At 34.1% G+C, this 15,094-nt stretch overlaps 2 protein-coding genes and 1 pseudogene across 2 annotated transcripts; 1 reads left to right on the forward strand and 2 right to left on the reverse strand.

The window, feature by feature from the left end:
- Window positions 1–401: 401 nt before the first annotated feature.
- Window positions 402–5,749, reverse strand: LOC126769219 (retinol dehydrogenase 11-like). The gene is made up of 3 exons (XM_050487857.1): window positions 5,715–5,749; window positions 3,859–3,974; window positions 402–1,353 (listed from the first exon to the last, which is right to left on the reverse strand). Exons 1-3 carry the CDS (start codon window positions 5,747–5,749, stop codon window positions 515–517), a joined length of 990 nt encoding a protein of 329 aa, XP_050343814.1. The 3' UTR covers window positions 402–514.
- A 2,438-nt stretch (window positions 5,750–8,187) lies between these two features.
- On the reverse strand, window positions 8,188–10,009 carry LOC126769220 (sugar transporter SWEET1-like; annotated as a pseudogene).
- On the forward strand, window positions 9,776–12,219 carry LOC126768996 (retinol dehydrogenase 13-like). The gene has a single exon (XM_050487527.1). The coding sequence runs from the start codon at window positions 10,168–10,170 to the stop codon at window positions 11,131–11,133; it is 966 nt and encodes a 321-aa protein (XP_050343484.1). The 5' UTR covers window positions 9,776–10,167; the 3' UTR covers window positions 11,134–12,219.
- The last annotated feature ends 2,875 nt before the right edge of the window (window positions 12,220–15,094 follow it).

Raw genomic sequence — 15,094 nt, forward strand, 5'->3', positions numbered from 1 at the left:
TTAAGCAAATATTATATTCCATATGGAATTATAATATTTATATAATCAAGCTGCGTAATTATAGCTTGGCGTTAGTCGTAAGGTTTTCAAGGCGAACATCATGTGAACTTAGTAACTTGTTAACGTGTATTACATATTTATAATATGCAGTGTCTAGTAGTTATATATTGACTATATATTATAGTTATTCATAAACGTTTTTTTAAATGTTTAATATATGGCAGTGACACGGCTACAGAAAATACTATTTATTGATAGTTCAAGCTGTACTTGATTTTATCTTTGTTGTTTGATAAGTTTATTATTATAACATGAGTAATCCTGATAAAAAATAATGTTTTTTTTGTATCTACAAAAATGTTTTATTAAAATTAAAATGACATAACAAGTCAATGGCCAGTTTTGTTTAAAAATTAGAGTATGCAAATAATGAAATATATACCTACAAATATTTTTGCAATGTTTAAAAACTAACTGGTTTAAAAGACACTTACTCAATTATCAGTTTCAAATTTTATTTTAATTTCACATTTTTTTCTGATATATCCCATAATTTCTGTGCCACAACTAACTCTTGTGCTTTGGGTTTCACATTTGCTATACGACAATCTTTGAAATAACATCCGCTTACATTTTCAACATCAGGAGATACACTTAGATATATAGTTGTTTGGGCACCTTCCCACGAAGTTTTAAAGAATATCTTGAATATTTTTAAAATTTCTTTAATAAATATAATATTAACAGAGTCAATCATTTCTGTGTTAACCATTCCGGGGTGTAAACAATTTACTGTTACACCTGTACCTTGGAGTCGGCGATGTAGTTCAACAGTCATAAGTATTGTGCAGAGTTTTGCGTTGCAATATGTTGCAAATGCGTTCAAACTCCTATTACTTTCAATATCTTTAAAATTAATTCGGCCGAATTGATACAGCATTGAAGAAACATTAACGATTCGACTCGGAGTAGATTTTCTTAATATGGGAAGAAGAAGTGAAGTTAAGAGAAATGGTCCTAAATAATTGACTTGCATTCCAATAGAAAATCCGTCTTCTGTCTTATTATTGCTTGTCGTATACACGCCAGCATTGTTAATAAGAATATCGACTCTTGAAACTGACTTAAATATTTTATCGACAAACTTTTTGATTGATGCAAATGATGCGAGATCCAGCTGTATAAAGTAAACATCTTTATTATTAGATAAATTGATGATTTTTTTAACAACATTTGATCCTTTGTCTACATTTCTGCAAGCTGCAATAACAAAAGCACCTCTTTGCGCTAAATCTTTCGCTGCTTCAAATCCGATTCCTGAGTTAGCACCAGTTACTATAACCACTTTTCCAACTAAATGTCCACTATATTTGCATAATCCCGTTGATAATTTGCAATAAGTCCATGCAGTAACGACAAGGATAAAAAGTATTAAAATTATTATTGTTATGACAGTAAGCATTGCCTCACAGAATAGGACGAGCACGCTAGTCAATGGAGAAGTAACTAAATAATTGCGATATTACATGGAACGATATCAGTTAAATATATATATTATACTATCTGTTGCCCGCGGCTTCGTTCGCGCTTAACTATAAGTAAAAGAATAAATTATTGTTTGGAAGTCATTTTGTTATTTTTAAGTAAGAAGCATGAAATGTCATTTAGAAAAAAAGTTTTTTTTATTTCTCTTAATAATAAGTGAACTTACTGTGAATGCCTGTAGTTTCACTTAATATATTTTATAGTTACATAATAGGCTCAAAAAAAATATTTATTTTATACAAATCTTCCTATCTACGTTTCTATTGCTTAAATACATCGGCATCTATCCACGCCATTGGATATAGTCCCAATATATATTTTTTTATTCTATCAAAGTCAGATTAAACAAAACTATTCAACTCACTGAAAATTTTATTTATAATTAATAATCTTAGCATACGGTAAACGGGGATAGGGCTTTGAGCAAGCCCGTCTGGGAGGTACCACCCACTCATCATTCTATTCTACCGCTAAACAGCAATACTTAGTATGGTTGCGTTTTGGTTGAAGTATGAGTGAGCTAATGTAAAACCAGGCGCAATATATTTATATAATATTTATATGATATAATTATATAAATATATCATAATATATATAAAAATAAATAAATATATCATATATAAATAAATAAATATATATATATATATATATATATATATATAAATAAATAAATATATATATATATAATAAATATATCATAATATATTTATATAATTCGTTCAATAAAAGGTAAAAAAAAACTAGACAAACACCGGAAAATATATAAAAATCCCAGAAACTCAGATAAATTGGTAATTCTTAGAATTTGACAAAAAAAAAGATAAATATAGCATTTATAATTTTTTGCGCGCGCTAATACGCAAGATTATATTATACGCCAAGATTATAATCAACATATTTTGGCTTGTAATGTCATTTTAGCTTGATTTATTAAATACACTAGCTTATTTCTGGGGCTTCGTTCACTTGAATGTTTGTTTTTTTCACATTCATAAGAACTTAATTCTATAATTTAATATTTAGAATTAATTAAATTTATTTTATTTATTTAGAATTTTTTAAAATGAAATCTTAATAAAAGAGACAACTTTTATGAAATATAAAATGGCCGGCGCCATTACTTCTCTATTAAAACTAACCGTTAAAGTTTAATATGAATTTTAATATAATATATTTGTTATTTAATAATTAATGTCCTTCTGACCGATTTCCGCCACAGCGGCCAGTCTCAAAAATTATTAGCCAACAGGACTTATTATAGTGCACAAGTGCGTGCGCAAACACGGGTGCACTCTCTATTCCCTTACTAACATAATCCGATGGGACGGCAAACCGATATGACCGACTATTTTTGTTCTCTTTTACTCTGACGATGATTTACAAAGAAACATAACGACGCCACTCAGTAACTTCGCTAATATCAAAATATTGAATTTCGAAATCGACGAAATTGGATTAGAGTTTTATTTTAGTCAGTGTACAAGTGAGATTTGCCTTGTACCACACTGCGTACAAATTAGGAAAGTCATTGATCGCATTGAACGTGTTAATCCTTAATAGAGGTCGTCTGGATAAGGTCACTGTAAATGATAAGGTCGCCTTAGCATGCGTAATAGTTTACCTGTCCTTTTGTTCCCTTTTTATATTGTGAGCAATAAAGACTTAATTAAAATAAATAAAATAATCAGATCATACTAACCTTTAAACAATACTTTAAAAAGAAATTACAACTGTTCATCAACACTTGTATTCGTCCAGTGGTCGAAAATCGACCATAATCATTATTTAATGTGTGTAGACAAGGTATTAGAATTTGTGTTGCTCTTATTTCATTTTATTTACTTATATAACGTAAGCTCGTTGTAACTATTTTAACTAATAAAAATTGTGCGACCGGGGTACCCCCGTTCGGAACGAAATTTTTTGCGAAACTTTTTCAGTTCAAAACGTTTTTTAAAATGTAGATTTTCTAATTTGTATATTGTGAAATGATCTTCGCATTATTAGCATCTTAAAGCTTCTCTTAAAACAGACTTGACTACTGCTAAATAATTCTTGAAATATAGTTTAATATTTAAAATTATATTTAATTGAATCTTACATCACTCGAGATGATTTATTTTTCACAAATTGCAGCTGAAGATCACTTTGCTTATTAGCCATATAAGATCAACTATCGGTGTCAGCATCAGCCGCCATACTATAACATTTGTATTTGCAAAGCTACCTCCCGACCAAATCTTTATTGTCTCACCTGATGATTTTTCCACCGTTACCTCAAAACCAGAGATTCCAGCTGAAGTCGAAAAGTACTATGGCGATTTATACTCATCACGAGTACCTCCACCTGAGTCCCACAGTGCGGATGACCCACGAGCCAGACTAACACGCCATCTATCAGACGATCTTCCCGACATCGATTTGGGCGAGATTAGGATTGCTCTCGGGCAACTTGGAAACAAAAAGGCTCCAGGAGATGACGGAATTACCTCAGAGCTTCTCAAAGCAGGAGGCACACCAGTTCTGAGAGAGCTGGCTAACATCTTTAATTCCGTCCTCCACAATGGTATAACACCGAAGATATGGAGCAGAAGTGTGGTGGTGCTGTTTTTCAAGAAGGGCGATAAAGCTCTTCTGAAAAACTACCGCCCCATTTCACTTTTAAGCCATGTTTACAAATTGTTTTCGAGGGTAATCACGAATCGTCTTGCCCGAAAATTCGATGACTTCCAACCCGTGGAGCAGGCTGGGTTTCGAAAAGGCTTCAGTACCGTAGACCACATACACACACTAAGGCAAATAATACAGAAGACCGAGGAATATAATCAGCCTCTATGCCTAGCGTTTGTGGACTACGAAAAAGTCTTCGATACCATCGAGACCTGGGCTGTTCTGGAATCCATGCAGAGATGCCTAATTGACTGTCGGTATGTCCAGGTGGTAAAGTGTTTGTACGAAGCCGCAACCATGACCGTCCAAGTACAAGATCAGAGCACAAGACCAATCCAATTGCATCGCGGGGTAAGACAGGGAGATGTAATATCACCGAAACTCTTTACCAATGCATTGGAGGACGTCTTCAAGACGCTCGATTGGAACGGACGCGGCATTAATATAAATGGCCAACACATTACACATCTATGATTTGCCGACGACATTGTCATCATGGCGGAGACTCTGCAGGATTTGGAAGAGATGCTAAACAGCCTGAGCGATTCTTCAAGACAAGTAGGTCTCGGGATGAACATTGAAAAGACCAAAATTATGGCAAACCGTCATGTATCCCCGAGACCAGTGGTCGTAAATGGCTCTCCACTTGAAGTTGTGCAGGAATATATCTACCTGGGCCAAACTATACAACTTGGCCGGCACAACTTTGAGAAGGAGGCTAAAATTTACAATCTGTGTTCACATAGTTGTTGGGTTATAACTTAGCTTGCTTATAATGTTTACTTATATATTAAATGTGTCTTTAGTTATAATCTGTTTTGTGGACCATAAATAAATAAATAAAAGAATAATACGTTTGGGCTGGGCGGCATTCGGGAGGTTACGTCATATTTTTGAATCGTCGATCCCACAGTCGCTTAAGACCAGGGTCTTCAATCAGTGCGTCCTACCTGTAATGACTTACGGTGCCGAAACGTGGACACTTACCGTAGGACTGGTCCACCAATTTAGGGTCGCTCAGCGAGCAATGGAACGCGCGATGCTTGGGGTTTCTCTGGCAGATAGAATCCGAAATAAGGACATTCGCCAGAGAACTAAAGTCACCGACATCGCGCTTAGAATTAGCTCGGTGAAGTGGAAGTGGGCTGGTCATGTCTCCAGGCGCATTGATGGCCGATGGAGCCGACACGTGTTGGAGTGGAGACCACGCTTAGGCAAACGTAGTGTAAAAAAAACCTAGGCAGCTGATTATTGGTTTCTGACTTTCAAACATTTAAGCAATGATTTAGTTAAATTTCTTTACTTACTCTACTTTATTTTACATATTTTTATACAAGTTCATGCGAGCAGCTGATGCATAGCTCCACTCCACGATGGAGCTGACGTTTTTTTTTTCCAGCTCAGTATGATGTTAACTATTCAAAAAAAAAGTTTCAGCCGGCGCACTATTACTTTTTTTTACCACTTTTCCAACCTCCTACAGCCAAATCCACCGTTACTTAGGCAGCTCAAGATCGGTTTGCTTTTTAGTCATATAAGATTAACTATCGATGTCAACATTAGCCGGCTTATTATGACTTTTGTTTTTGCAACGCTACCTCCCGGACTGTGCCGGACCGTAAAAGAGCTTCGTTTCAAAAATCGGTTAATAACAGGGTAGAAAAAGGTACAGAACTGCTTTGTCTTTTAAAATTTTTAAAAATAGATTTAAAGTCAATTAGTCAACAGCTAATTTTAGTTTATACCTTATTAGTTAAAATTGATGCAATATCGAAATACATTAGCAGCATACTACATATTGTTATCACAAAGCAAGTATTTGAAGTAATTAATACGTCTCTATAAATAATTTGATAAAAATCATTATACACGGTGCTCGCTGCACGCTTTAAGATCGTGCTACAATCTATTAGCAAACAAAGTATTATGTAGCTACTATGTTACACTATAGTGTTATTTAATTTATTATAAACAACGCCAAAAGTAAGACGTTTGATGTTGTATCATGTTCTCAATGTTGTATTATACATAATACAATTAACGGCTTCAGTTATGTAGAGTAAAAATTTACCAAGTTATGTAACTTTACCCATACAAAACATCCCGACTGGCTATGTAATACTACAAAATACTTTTGAGAATAACTAAAAAGCGCCTTATATAAACAATAGTTAAAATTTTAATAATATAGTATTGCTATTACTTTTTATAAAGGAGCTTAATAAAAAAAACTATTAATCTCTTATATTAATCTCTTATATTAACTATTAGTCTTTTATATTAAAATTATTGCAATTTTATAGGCATATACGTTTTAGGCGAGCTATGAAACGCTATAAATTCGGAAAATATTTATTCTTTGATAGTTAAAAGTAATTTTGGAGTGAATGTTGTAGGAATCAATGAATAATATTGTATTGTAATAGGATTTCATTTAATTAATGTATTTCATTCAACTCTTCGAATATTGGCAGAAAAAACCACGTATATAATAATAACTATAATGTCCTCCAGACTGATTTCGGCCACGATGGCCAATCTCAAGAGAGATTAGCCTACTGCGCAGGAGATATTATAGTGCACAATTGTGTGCACTCTCTATTCCCTAACTCTCTTAATCCGATGGGACGGCAATCCGAAGCGACGGGAAAGAGTTCAGGCGCAGGACCAACGGCTTTAAGTGCTTTTCGAGGCACGGGAGTGTACACACTTCCAACTTCCAGACTCCGGGCTGCTACTGAGAATTTTCTGACAGAAAAACCCAATAACTTTTTATTGGCCGACCTGGATCGAATGGTACCCAGGGCCTCCGAGTCTGCGGCCTTACATATAGCCACTAGGCCAACGTGGCAGTCGACCACATATATAATAAGTATAAGCTACATATAAACTAGGTTTAGGTTAATATAAAAAAACTAGATTTGAAAATATTGCTTAATGATGTCTTCATGATCGATTTCGACATGTGATCGTTAACACTGCCATTTACAAATTTTAGGTTGCTACTGAGATTTCTGATACAAAAATCATTTTCTTTCTGGGATCTGCGTCGTTATAGACAGCAAAAAATCAACGTTACAGTTACAGAGTACTTATTAATTTCCCATCAGATGTTGAAACATTATATATTCTATCAGAAAGCTCAAAATGTAGAGTTTTTAGCTACAGTATTAATATAGTATACTCTCTGTAATAAATTTAACCGATTTCAAAAAAAGGTTATTAATTCAATTGAATTTTTTATGCTTATTACCACAGAACTTCGTCATTTATGAACCGTTTCGGAATTTTTTTTTGCTTGGTACGGTTTACTTCCTGTTTGGTCTCATTTAAATTTGAAGAAAAAATATTACCCTAAAAGTGTTCTTTTATGGGCTCAAATTTTATGTAGTATATATCAATATGTAATAGTAGTTAAGTTCACATTGTGTGTATATATATATACGTATGTTTGTTTGTGTTTGAGATTTGAAAAATCATTTAAATATCACTTTGTGTTTTTGGGGGCCATAAAAACGTTGGTTAATCAATTGGAAAATAGTAGCTATAGTGAAATTTTTAACTATGTTAAATAAAAAGTTGTTTGTAATAAAAGTTAGTTTTTAAAACAGTCTACAAAATTTTCATTACTTATTACGAAATATATGTTTACGAAATTTATAAAAGGCGACTCCTTTGTTTTAGTTTAAAAATAACTGTTCCATAAATTATAATTGAAATGGGTCAGAGTAAAAAGTACCACAGACTTTAATATGCTGTTCTTAAGAATAGTGTCCTTTTTAAGATCGCGAAAAATAAATGTACTCAACTTTATTCGGCTATTTTCCCATTAGTAAAATCAAATTAATAAACTTTTCTTTTTTACTTTATAATCTAAAATTATATGCTAGATAATTTATGTGGTAATATAATCTTCTGGTGTAAAACTAGCTCTATTTAAAATAATATAAGATATAGTTTATATATTTTTTAAATTTGTTAAATATGATTATTTTCGCACCTATTTTAGTTTAGTTTGTCTTCTTCGTTTTCGTCTTGGTCTTGTCCTTGCTTTTTGGTTTAGATGGGTAAATAGCGAACAGTGAAAGCTGGAATCCGACCAGAGTAAGCGCTACTACGTTTTGAAGAACAAGGAATTTATTCTTTAGAATGATTCCATAGAGCAGCCACATGAAGTCACGATGGTACCTGAGCAGATTATGGGGAAGGGCTTGCCCTACGTACTCTTGTTTTTAATTATGTGTTTGAGATTAACAGTGGCGATGCAATCAAATAAAACATGAACACTGTGATGATTGTTCCAAATCTGTTCTCTATTAATTTCGGATCTTCAAACTCCACGTAAGTGATCATAGCAGCACTGAACGTACCAGCTATGCCCATCTCCAGCCAGACCTGGCCCTTGTTGTTGGCATAAAAGTAGTATATCATAATGTACAGGATACTCAGCGTCAAACCGAAGAAGTTAACTTGAATCACTGTGTCGTCGCGGAGGAAAAAACCGAACTTCAAGTTGAGGAGACCCATGATAAGACCACCGAGGAAAGGCATAATTGGCATCCCATTGGTGTTACCCTGTTTATATATATCGCAACACAGGAAGCCGTCAGAGAACATCTGACCCATTACCGTAACCGTAACAGCCTGTGAATGTCCCACTGCTGGGCTAAAGGCCTCCTCTCCTCTTTTTGAGGAGAAGGTTTGGAGCTTATTCCACTACGCTGCTCCAATGCGGGTTTCCCATTAATCAATACCAAAATCCCAATACCAAGTACTGCTGTTAGAATATCTGATGAGTGGGTGGCACCTACCCAGACGAGCTTGCACAAAGCTTAACCACCAGAAAAATGGTATAATGGCGATACCGGTGGTGACCATCAGATGCCACCTACCTATTTTGTATTTAAAAAAAGGATTGATGCGATGTCAATGATCGAGATTTTAAATGACCTATGCATATCGTTATGGATTACAAATATAGATTTCAAATGGATTTTGAATATCGACGAAGTTAATATCAGAACTTTGGAAGTAAGGTATAAATAGTTAAGTAAATTAGTGTTGTAATTATAAATATATAATAAACAACTACTAAAGATCAAAGGTTTGTTCTTTACTCCTTCTTCGATTCAATATGATGTACATATACTGAAAATGGATATTTTATTTATTTTTATAAGGATTAAAGATTGTTTTCTTTGTTTACTTTTTTAAACAAAAAAAAACCTTTATAACCTTTGTCCGTCCTAAAACTATAAACTAAAAATAGAATTAACAAAGAAAACTCTTTATAATGTAAGTATGATGGTATGATTGGTCAAAACGGAATGAAAATGCATACAATAGTCTGTGATTAGCACGATCATATAGAGAGAAATACACAGTAAATTTAAAATGATAATACATATAAATAAAAATATTGAGCATAGAGAGAAATAATAAAAGTTTATATGTAATAAATTTCACTGTTACAAAAGAGAAAAAGTGATTAAAATATTTGTGTTTATATAATATTTTTTTTCATTTTATCAATCCGTTACGTTACGTATTAGATTGGTGTTTTAAAATTACGCTCAAGGTTATTTCTATATAGAACAGTAAACAATTCGAACACCCGTTAGTCGTTACACAACAGATGACAGCGACGCGTACGCACGCTCAACGCCTCATTTAGTATCATAAAGCGGACACGAGACGTTTGGTCACTTTCATATCGATGAATAGGCATTATACATTATATCTACTGATATATGCAATTTATTTTATCTAATACCACGTTCGTTCGTTCGTTCATATCGTATCATATCATGTATAGATACTCGTCTACTTTTGTAGATTGCGTTAACATGACCTCGTATTTGATAACGATATTTTTATTATATGTAGTATGATTGTAGTTACAGTACACTGCTTAGCAGACTGTGATTTACTTTTACAAAAAAGAAAATTTATATGTTAAAAATGATTTTGTTGTTAATTTTTTCAGCCATAGTTGTTTTTTTTTTAACAGTGAAAATATATCAGAAATTTACATGTCGTGTGTGTCAGTCAAGTGTTCATATGGTAGGAAAGGTAGTGATTATAACTGGTGGTAATAGTGGAATAGGATTGGAGACAGCGAAAAATCTGGCAGACCGTGGGGCACGTATAATTATAGCATGCCGTAGTATCAAGCGAGCTCAGGAGGCTACAAAAGAGATAATCAAGACAACAGGAAATAAAGACATTGAATATCGACGTCTCGACTTGGCATCATTTCGGTCTATTCGGGAATTCAGTGAAAACATATTGAAAACAGAAAAACGCTTAGATGTTCTTATAAACAATGCCGCTGCAGGTGGCCTCGGAAACTATAAAACTGAAGACGGTAACCACGTGGGTATGCAAGTGAATTATTTTGGGCCTTTTCTGTTAACAAATCTCCTGTTGCCACTTTTAAAATCATCCGCACCAAGCCGAATTATAAATGTATCCTCGGTCATTCATAAATACGGTGAAATGGACTTTGAAAATTTAAACATGGAAAAGTACTGGAGCGATTATTTGGTTTATGCTAATAGTAAATTATATTTAAATTTAATGACATTGGAGCTCAGTCGCAGATTAGAAGGAACGAATGTAACCGTAAATGCTTTGCATCCAGGTGTTGCAGCCACAAATATTTTCAGAAATATAAAGAGTGATACTATTCGAAATATAGTATTGATCATGTTAAATTCTTTATACAAAAGTGTTTGGGAGGCAGCACAGACATCGATATATCTCGCTGTATCACCAGATGTGCAAAATGTGAGTGGTCGCTATTTTAGTGATTGTCAAGAGAAAACCCCATCTAAATTATCGAGAGATTTAGAAATCGCAAAAAGACTTTGGGAAGAGTCTGAAAAAATTGTAAAATGTACTTTAAGTATTAGCTAATATATTATATTATACTATAAAAATTTGTACATGACAATTAATATAGACGCATTAATCAGTGTTATCGTTGTAGGCATTCTAGTTCTTTATTTTGTTCTTTAGTTCTGAGATCGTATTATATTAGCGTTTGCTTTTTCCTTTTTCAATTGATGAAAGTTTGATAACAATAATTTATATACGAAGCGTGTTTATTATTTTATGTTGAATATTCTCCTCATTTAAATTACTTAGATTTATAACATAAAAAATGGCGATACATTTTATCGAAGGCTAAATTGTGTTATAAATTTTTTAACACTTCTTAGAATTAATCGCATTGTACAAAAACCTCCTTAATACCTGTATCAAACTTTTTTTTATTTTTTATAGGAAGGTGGACGAGCATATGGGCCACCTGATGGTAAGTGGTCACCAAACGCCCTTAGACATTGGCATTGTAAGAAATGTCAACCATCGCTTATAGCCAATGCGCCACCAACCTTGGGAACTAAGATTTTATGTCCCTTGTGCCTGTAATTACACTGGCTCATTCACCCTTCAAACCGGAACACAACAATATCAAGTATTGCTGTTTAGCGGTAGAATATCTGATGAGTGGGTGGTACCTACCCAGACGAGCTTGCACAAAGCCCTACCACCAGTAAAATAGCTGTGACCTAGATACAAACAATAGTTTTATTAATTAGATTTTTTTTAAAATGCGTGTTATATTAATTAATGCTATGAGTTTGGTAGTCTTTGCCGATCCTTATATAGTTCAATTGTTTCTACTATTTCTTATTTCAACTATTCAACTATTTATTTAATGTAATCTATATATATGTTTTAAAATATAATGTTATTCTTAAAATATAAAGCTAAGATTTTTTTTACACATTATAATTAAATATTATTTTTTGTTTGATATCTAGTGTTAACGCCAAGCACAAACACTCACGCAAAAAATAAAATACGTATATTTGCTTAACGTTAACCATCAGGCGTAACATATTATATATATATATGACGTATCGTACTTCACTATGTATTAGTTACTTGTCAACTGCAATTTGTAAGCTTGACATTAAAGTAAACTACTAAAGACGATTTAAAGAGTTTCATTGGAAATTCTATATGTGTCCGAAGATACATCTAGGATACAGCAAACGATCATTTATGTCGATATATATTTTTTTATAGAATAGGAAGGCGGACGAACATATGGGCCAACTGATGGTAAGTGGTCACCAAACGCATTGGCATTGTAAGAAATGTCAACCATCGCTTACATAACCAATGCGCCACCAACCTTGGGAACTAAGATTTTATGTCCCTTGTACCTGTTATATATATTATTATATATTACACTGGCTCACTCACCCTTCAAACCGGAACACAACAATAACAAGTACTGCTGTTTTGCGGTAGAATATCTGATGAGTGGGTGGTACCTACCCAGATGAGCTTGCACAAAGCCCTACCACCAGTGATAAATATGAAGTGTTGCTAAAGCTTCAAATTAATTATTTAAAAAAAGACCTCTAAAACTACTGGGTTAATTGCTAAATGTACTGTTTTTTTAAATAATTGGAATAATATTATATGCTTATGGCTTAATTAATTTATTTTAATGACTGGTTCGTTAGTTAGAAGGCTGCAGATTAATAGATCCTTAGTTCAAACTCGGGGTCAGACCAATAAAAAAATATTTCGTTCTATGGTTAAGAAATTTTCAGTTGCAGCCCGGATTTGCCATCGTAAATGATTTTTGGATGATGAACCGATTTTAATGATTTTTTATGTGTTATCTGGGAATATATTTTTAATAAAAAATAAATAATTTTCTTATTTCACTCGTATGAAGTAAGGACGGGCAGCTAGTATGTATTATATAACTATTATAACATTTTTATATTTGTTTCATTCTGTACTCGCTTACATACATACTATGATTGTGATATACAGTAATAATGGACTCTATTTCGTCATCATATATTAAGTAAGTAGTTATAAGTCTAGATAATTCTTTACCATAACGCTCACCTAGTCATATAAACTGTTTCATTATTTGATTGAATCATAATTTATTAATGACGGTACCGATGGATCCATAACGTTCTGTAATAAACTACAAATACAAATTCGAAGAGTCAGCAAAATCATCCTCAACTATTATTATAAGTCATTCAGAGCAATAAATATTTGATGTAATGTAAACATTATAAAAAACGCTTAGAAATATTGGGTTTAGGTATAATTTAATTTTTAATCTGTTACATATTGCTTAATAAATTATATTAAAAAAACGTAAATTGCTTTTATTAACTTTTAAGCCGGTTTTTGAGTACACGTTTCATTTATAATATTGTTTTACATACCTACCGTTTGATGATTTATTCATAAAATGGCGCTGAGGCCCCCATGCAGCACACTCAATCAGGGTGTGATGCGCCGTGGCCGTATTCGTGGCAGGAGGGAGCGACCTCCCGCCTCTCTATCCGGTGCAGATACCTACCGAAGCAACCGTGCCCGGTAAGCACCTGCGTCAGCCTGAATGTAAGTGTGCCGTGACTCCGTTCCACCCAGCGACTCAAGTGGGGACGGACCGCCTCCACTGTCGCCAGGCCTGCTGAGGGGGACCCCAGGTCCTCCTCCCACCTGTGAATCAAGGCTCGCTGGGCTAGAGCCCTGACTTGCTCCACCTCCGCCAATCCTGATCGGTCGCCGCTCGACCTCGCTTCCAACCGGAACCGGTACACTTCCGCAAGCACCTATGCCTGGAGTTCCCAGGGTGGATCGCTCACGAGAAGTGTCGCTGCAGTCCATGACACTGTACGAGGAGCATCTATCACCGTCCCCTGGACATAGATGGTGATAGATGCTCCTCGAGGGAGACCCCGACGTGGACCGTAGAATAGGAGGCCTACGTTTTTGTTACAGAGCCCCTCAAGCCCAGCATCCTGATCCGGTCCATCGTGAGTGACGCTCCGACCTCAGCCAGGAGGGCTGGCATTTTCACATAACCTACTCAACTACCCGTTGTAATAATATGTCAAAACTTTTATAGTTTTGACATATTATTACAACGGGTAAGTACTATAAAATTCTGTCTATGTCTATCTCGATATTTTTCATAAGAATTAATACTTTATAAAAACATTTTTATTTAAATAAATTTGAATTTTTTATTTAAGTATTTTTGCAGGAAACAAATTAATCGGAAATTACTCAGACTAATTATATTGGGATTAAATCATTGCAAACTGGAAAAGTTTTACATCAACCCATATTACTTGATACTTGAGTCTCCGCCCGCGTATGAGTGGCGGGTGGGGGTGTGTTAGGTACCCTTGTCTGTACCACAGACAACGTTTATACAAAATTTCACAATGATCGAAGTAATTAAGACGTACATTATTAGTAAGAATTATAACAATATTCAACGTATTTGAAACAAATTCACGTGCAAGAGTGGTAATTAATATATTTCATCAATAATCATCGTTTCGATAAATGAATGTCCTTAAGGTTGGACATATATCATACATGCGTCATGTCCATGAATGCGTAAATACTGATGTGTACTTAGCACGAATGATTTTGCATGGCAATGCTTCCTACGTTACGAACAACGTGATAGACGGACGAGCCGAATAATTGTATTAAGTTAAGCTCGGGCATTTCTTATTTATCATTGTATGTCCATATTTATGTATGTAACCACTTGATTATGTGGGCGTTGTTGATGGTGACATACAATAATTATGTATCTTTCATTTACTAAGTTATAAGGTTGCAGTTAGCTAGCCTAAGATATCTTCGTATATAATGTAGGAGGACGACAAATGTGCCATCTGTTGGTAAGCTACTATCAGCGTAAGAAATATTCACCATTCCTTACAATGCCAAAGAGGTTATGTCCCTTATGTCTATAGTTACACTGTCCTATTCGCGAATCGGACTAATATAAAGTTAACGATTT

The sequence above is a fragment of the Nymphalis io genome, chromosome 6 (assembly GCF_905147045.1).
Source record: "Nymphalis io chromosome 6, ilAglIoxx1.1, whole genome shotgun sequence".
Lineage (NCBI taxonomy): Eukaryota > Metazoa > Arthropoda > Insecta > Lepidoptera > Nymphalidae > Nymphalis > Nymphalis io.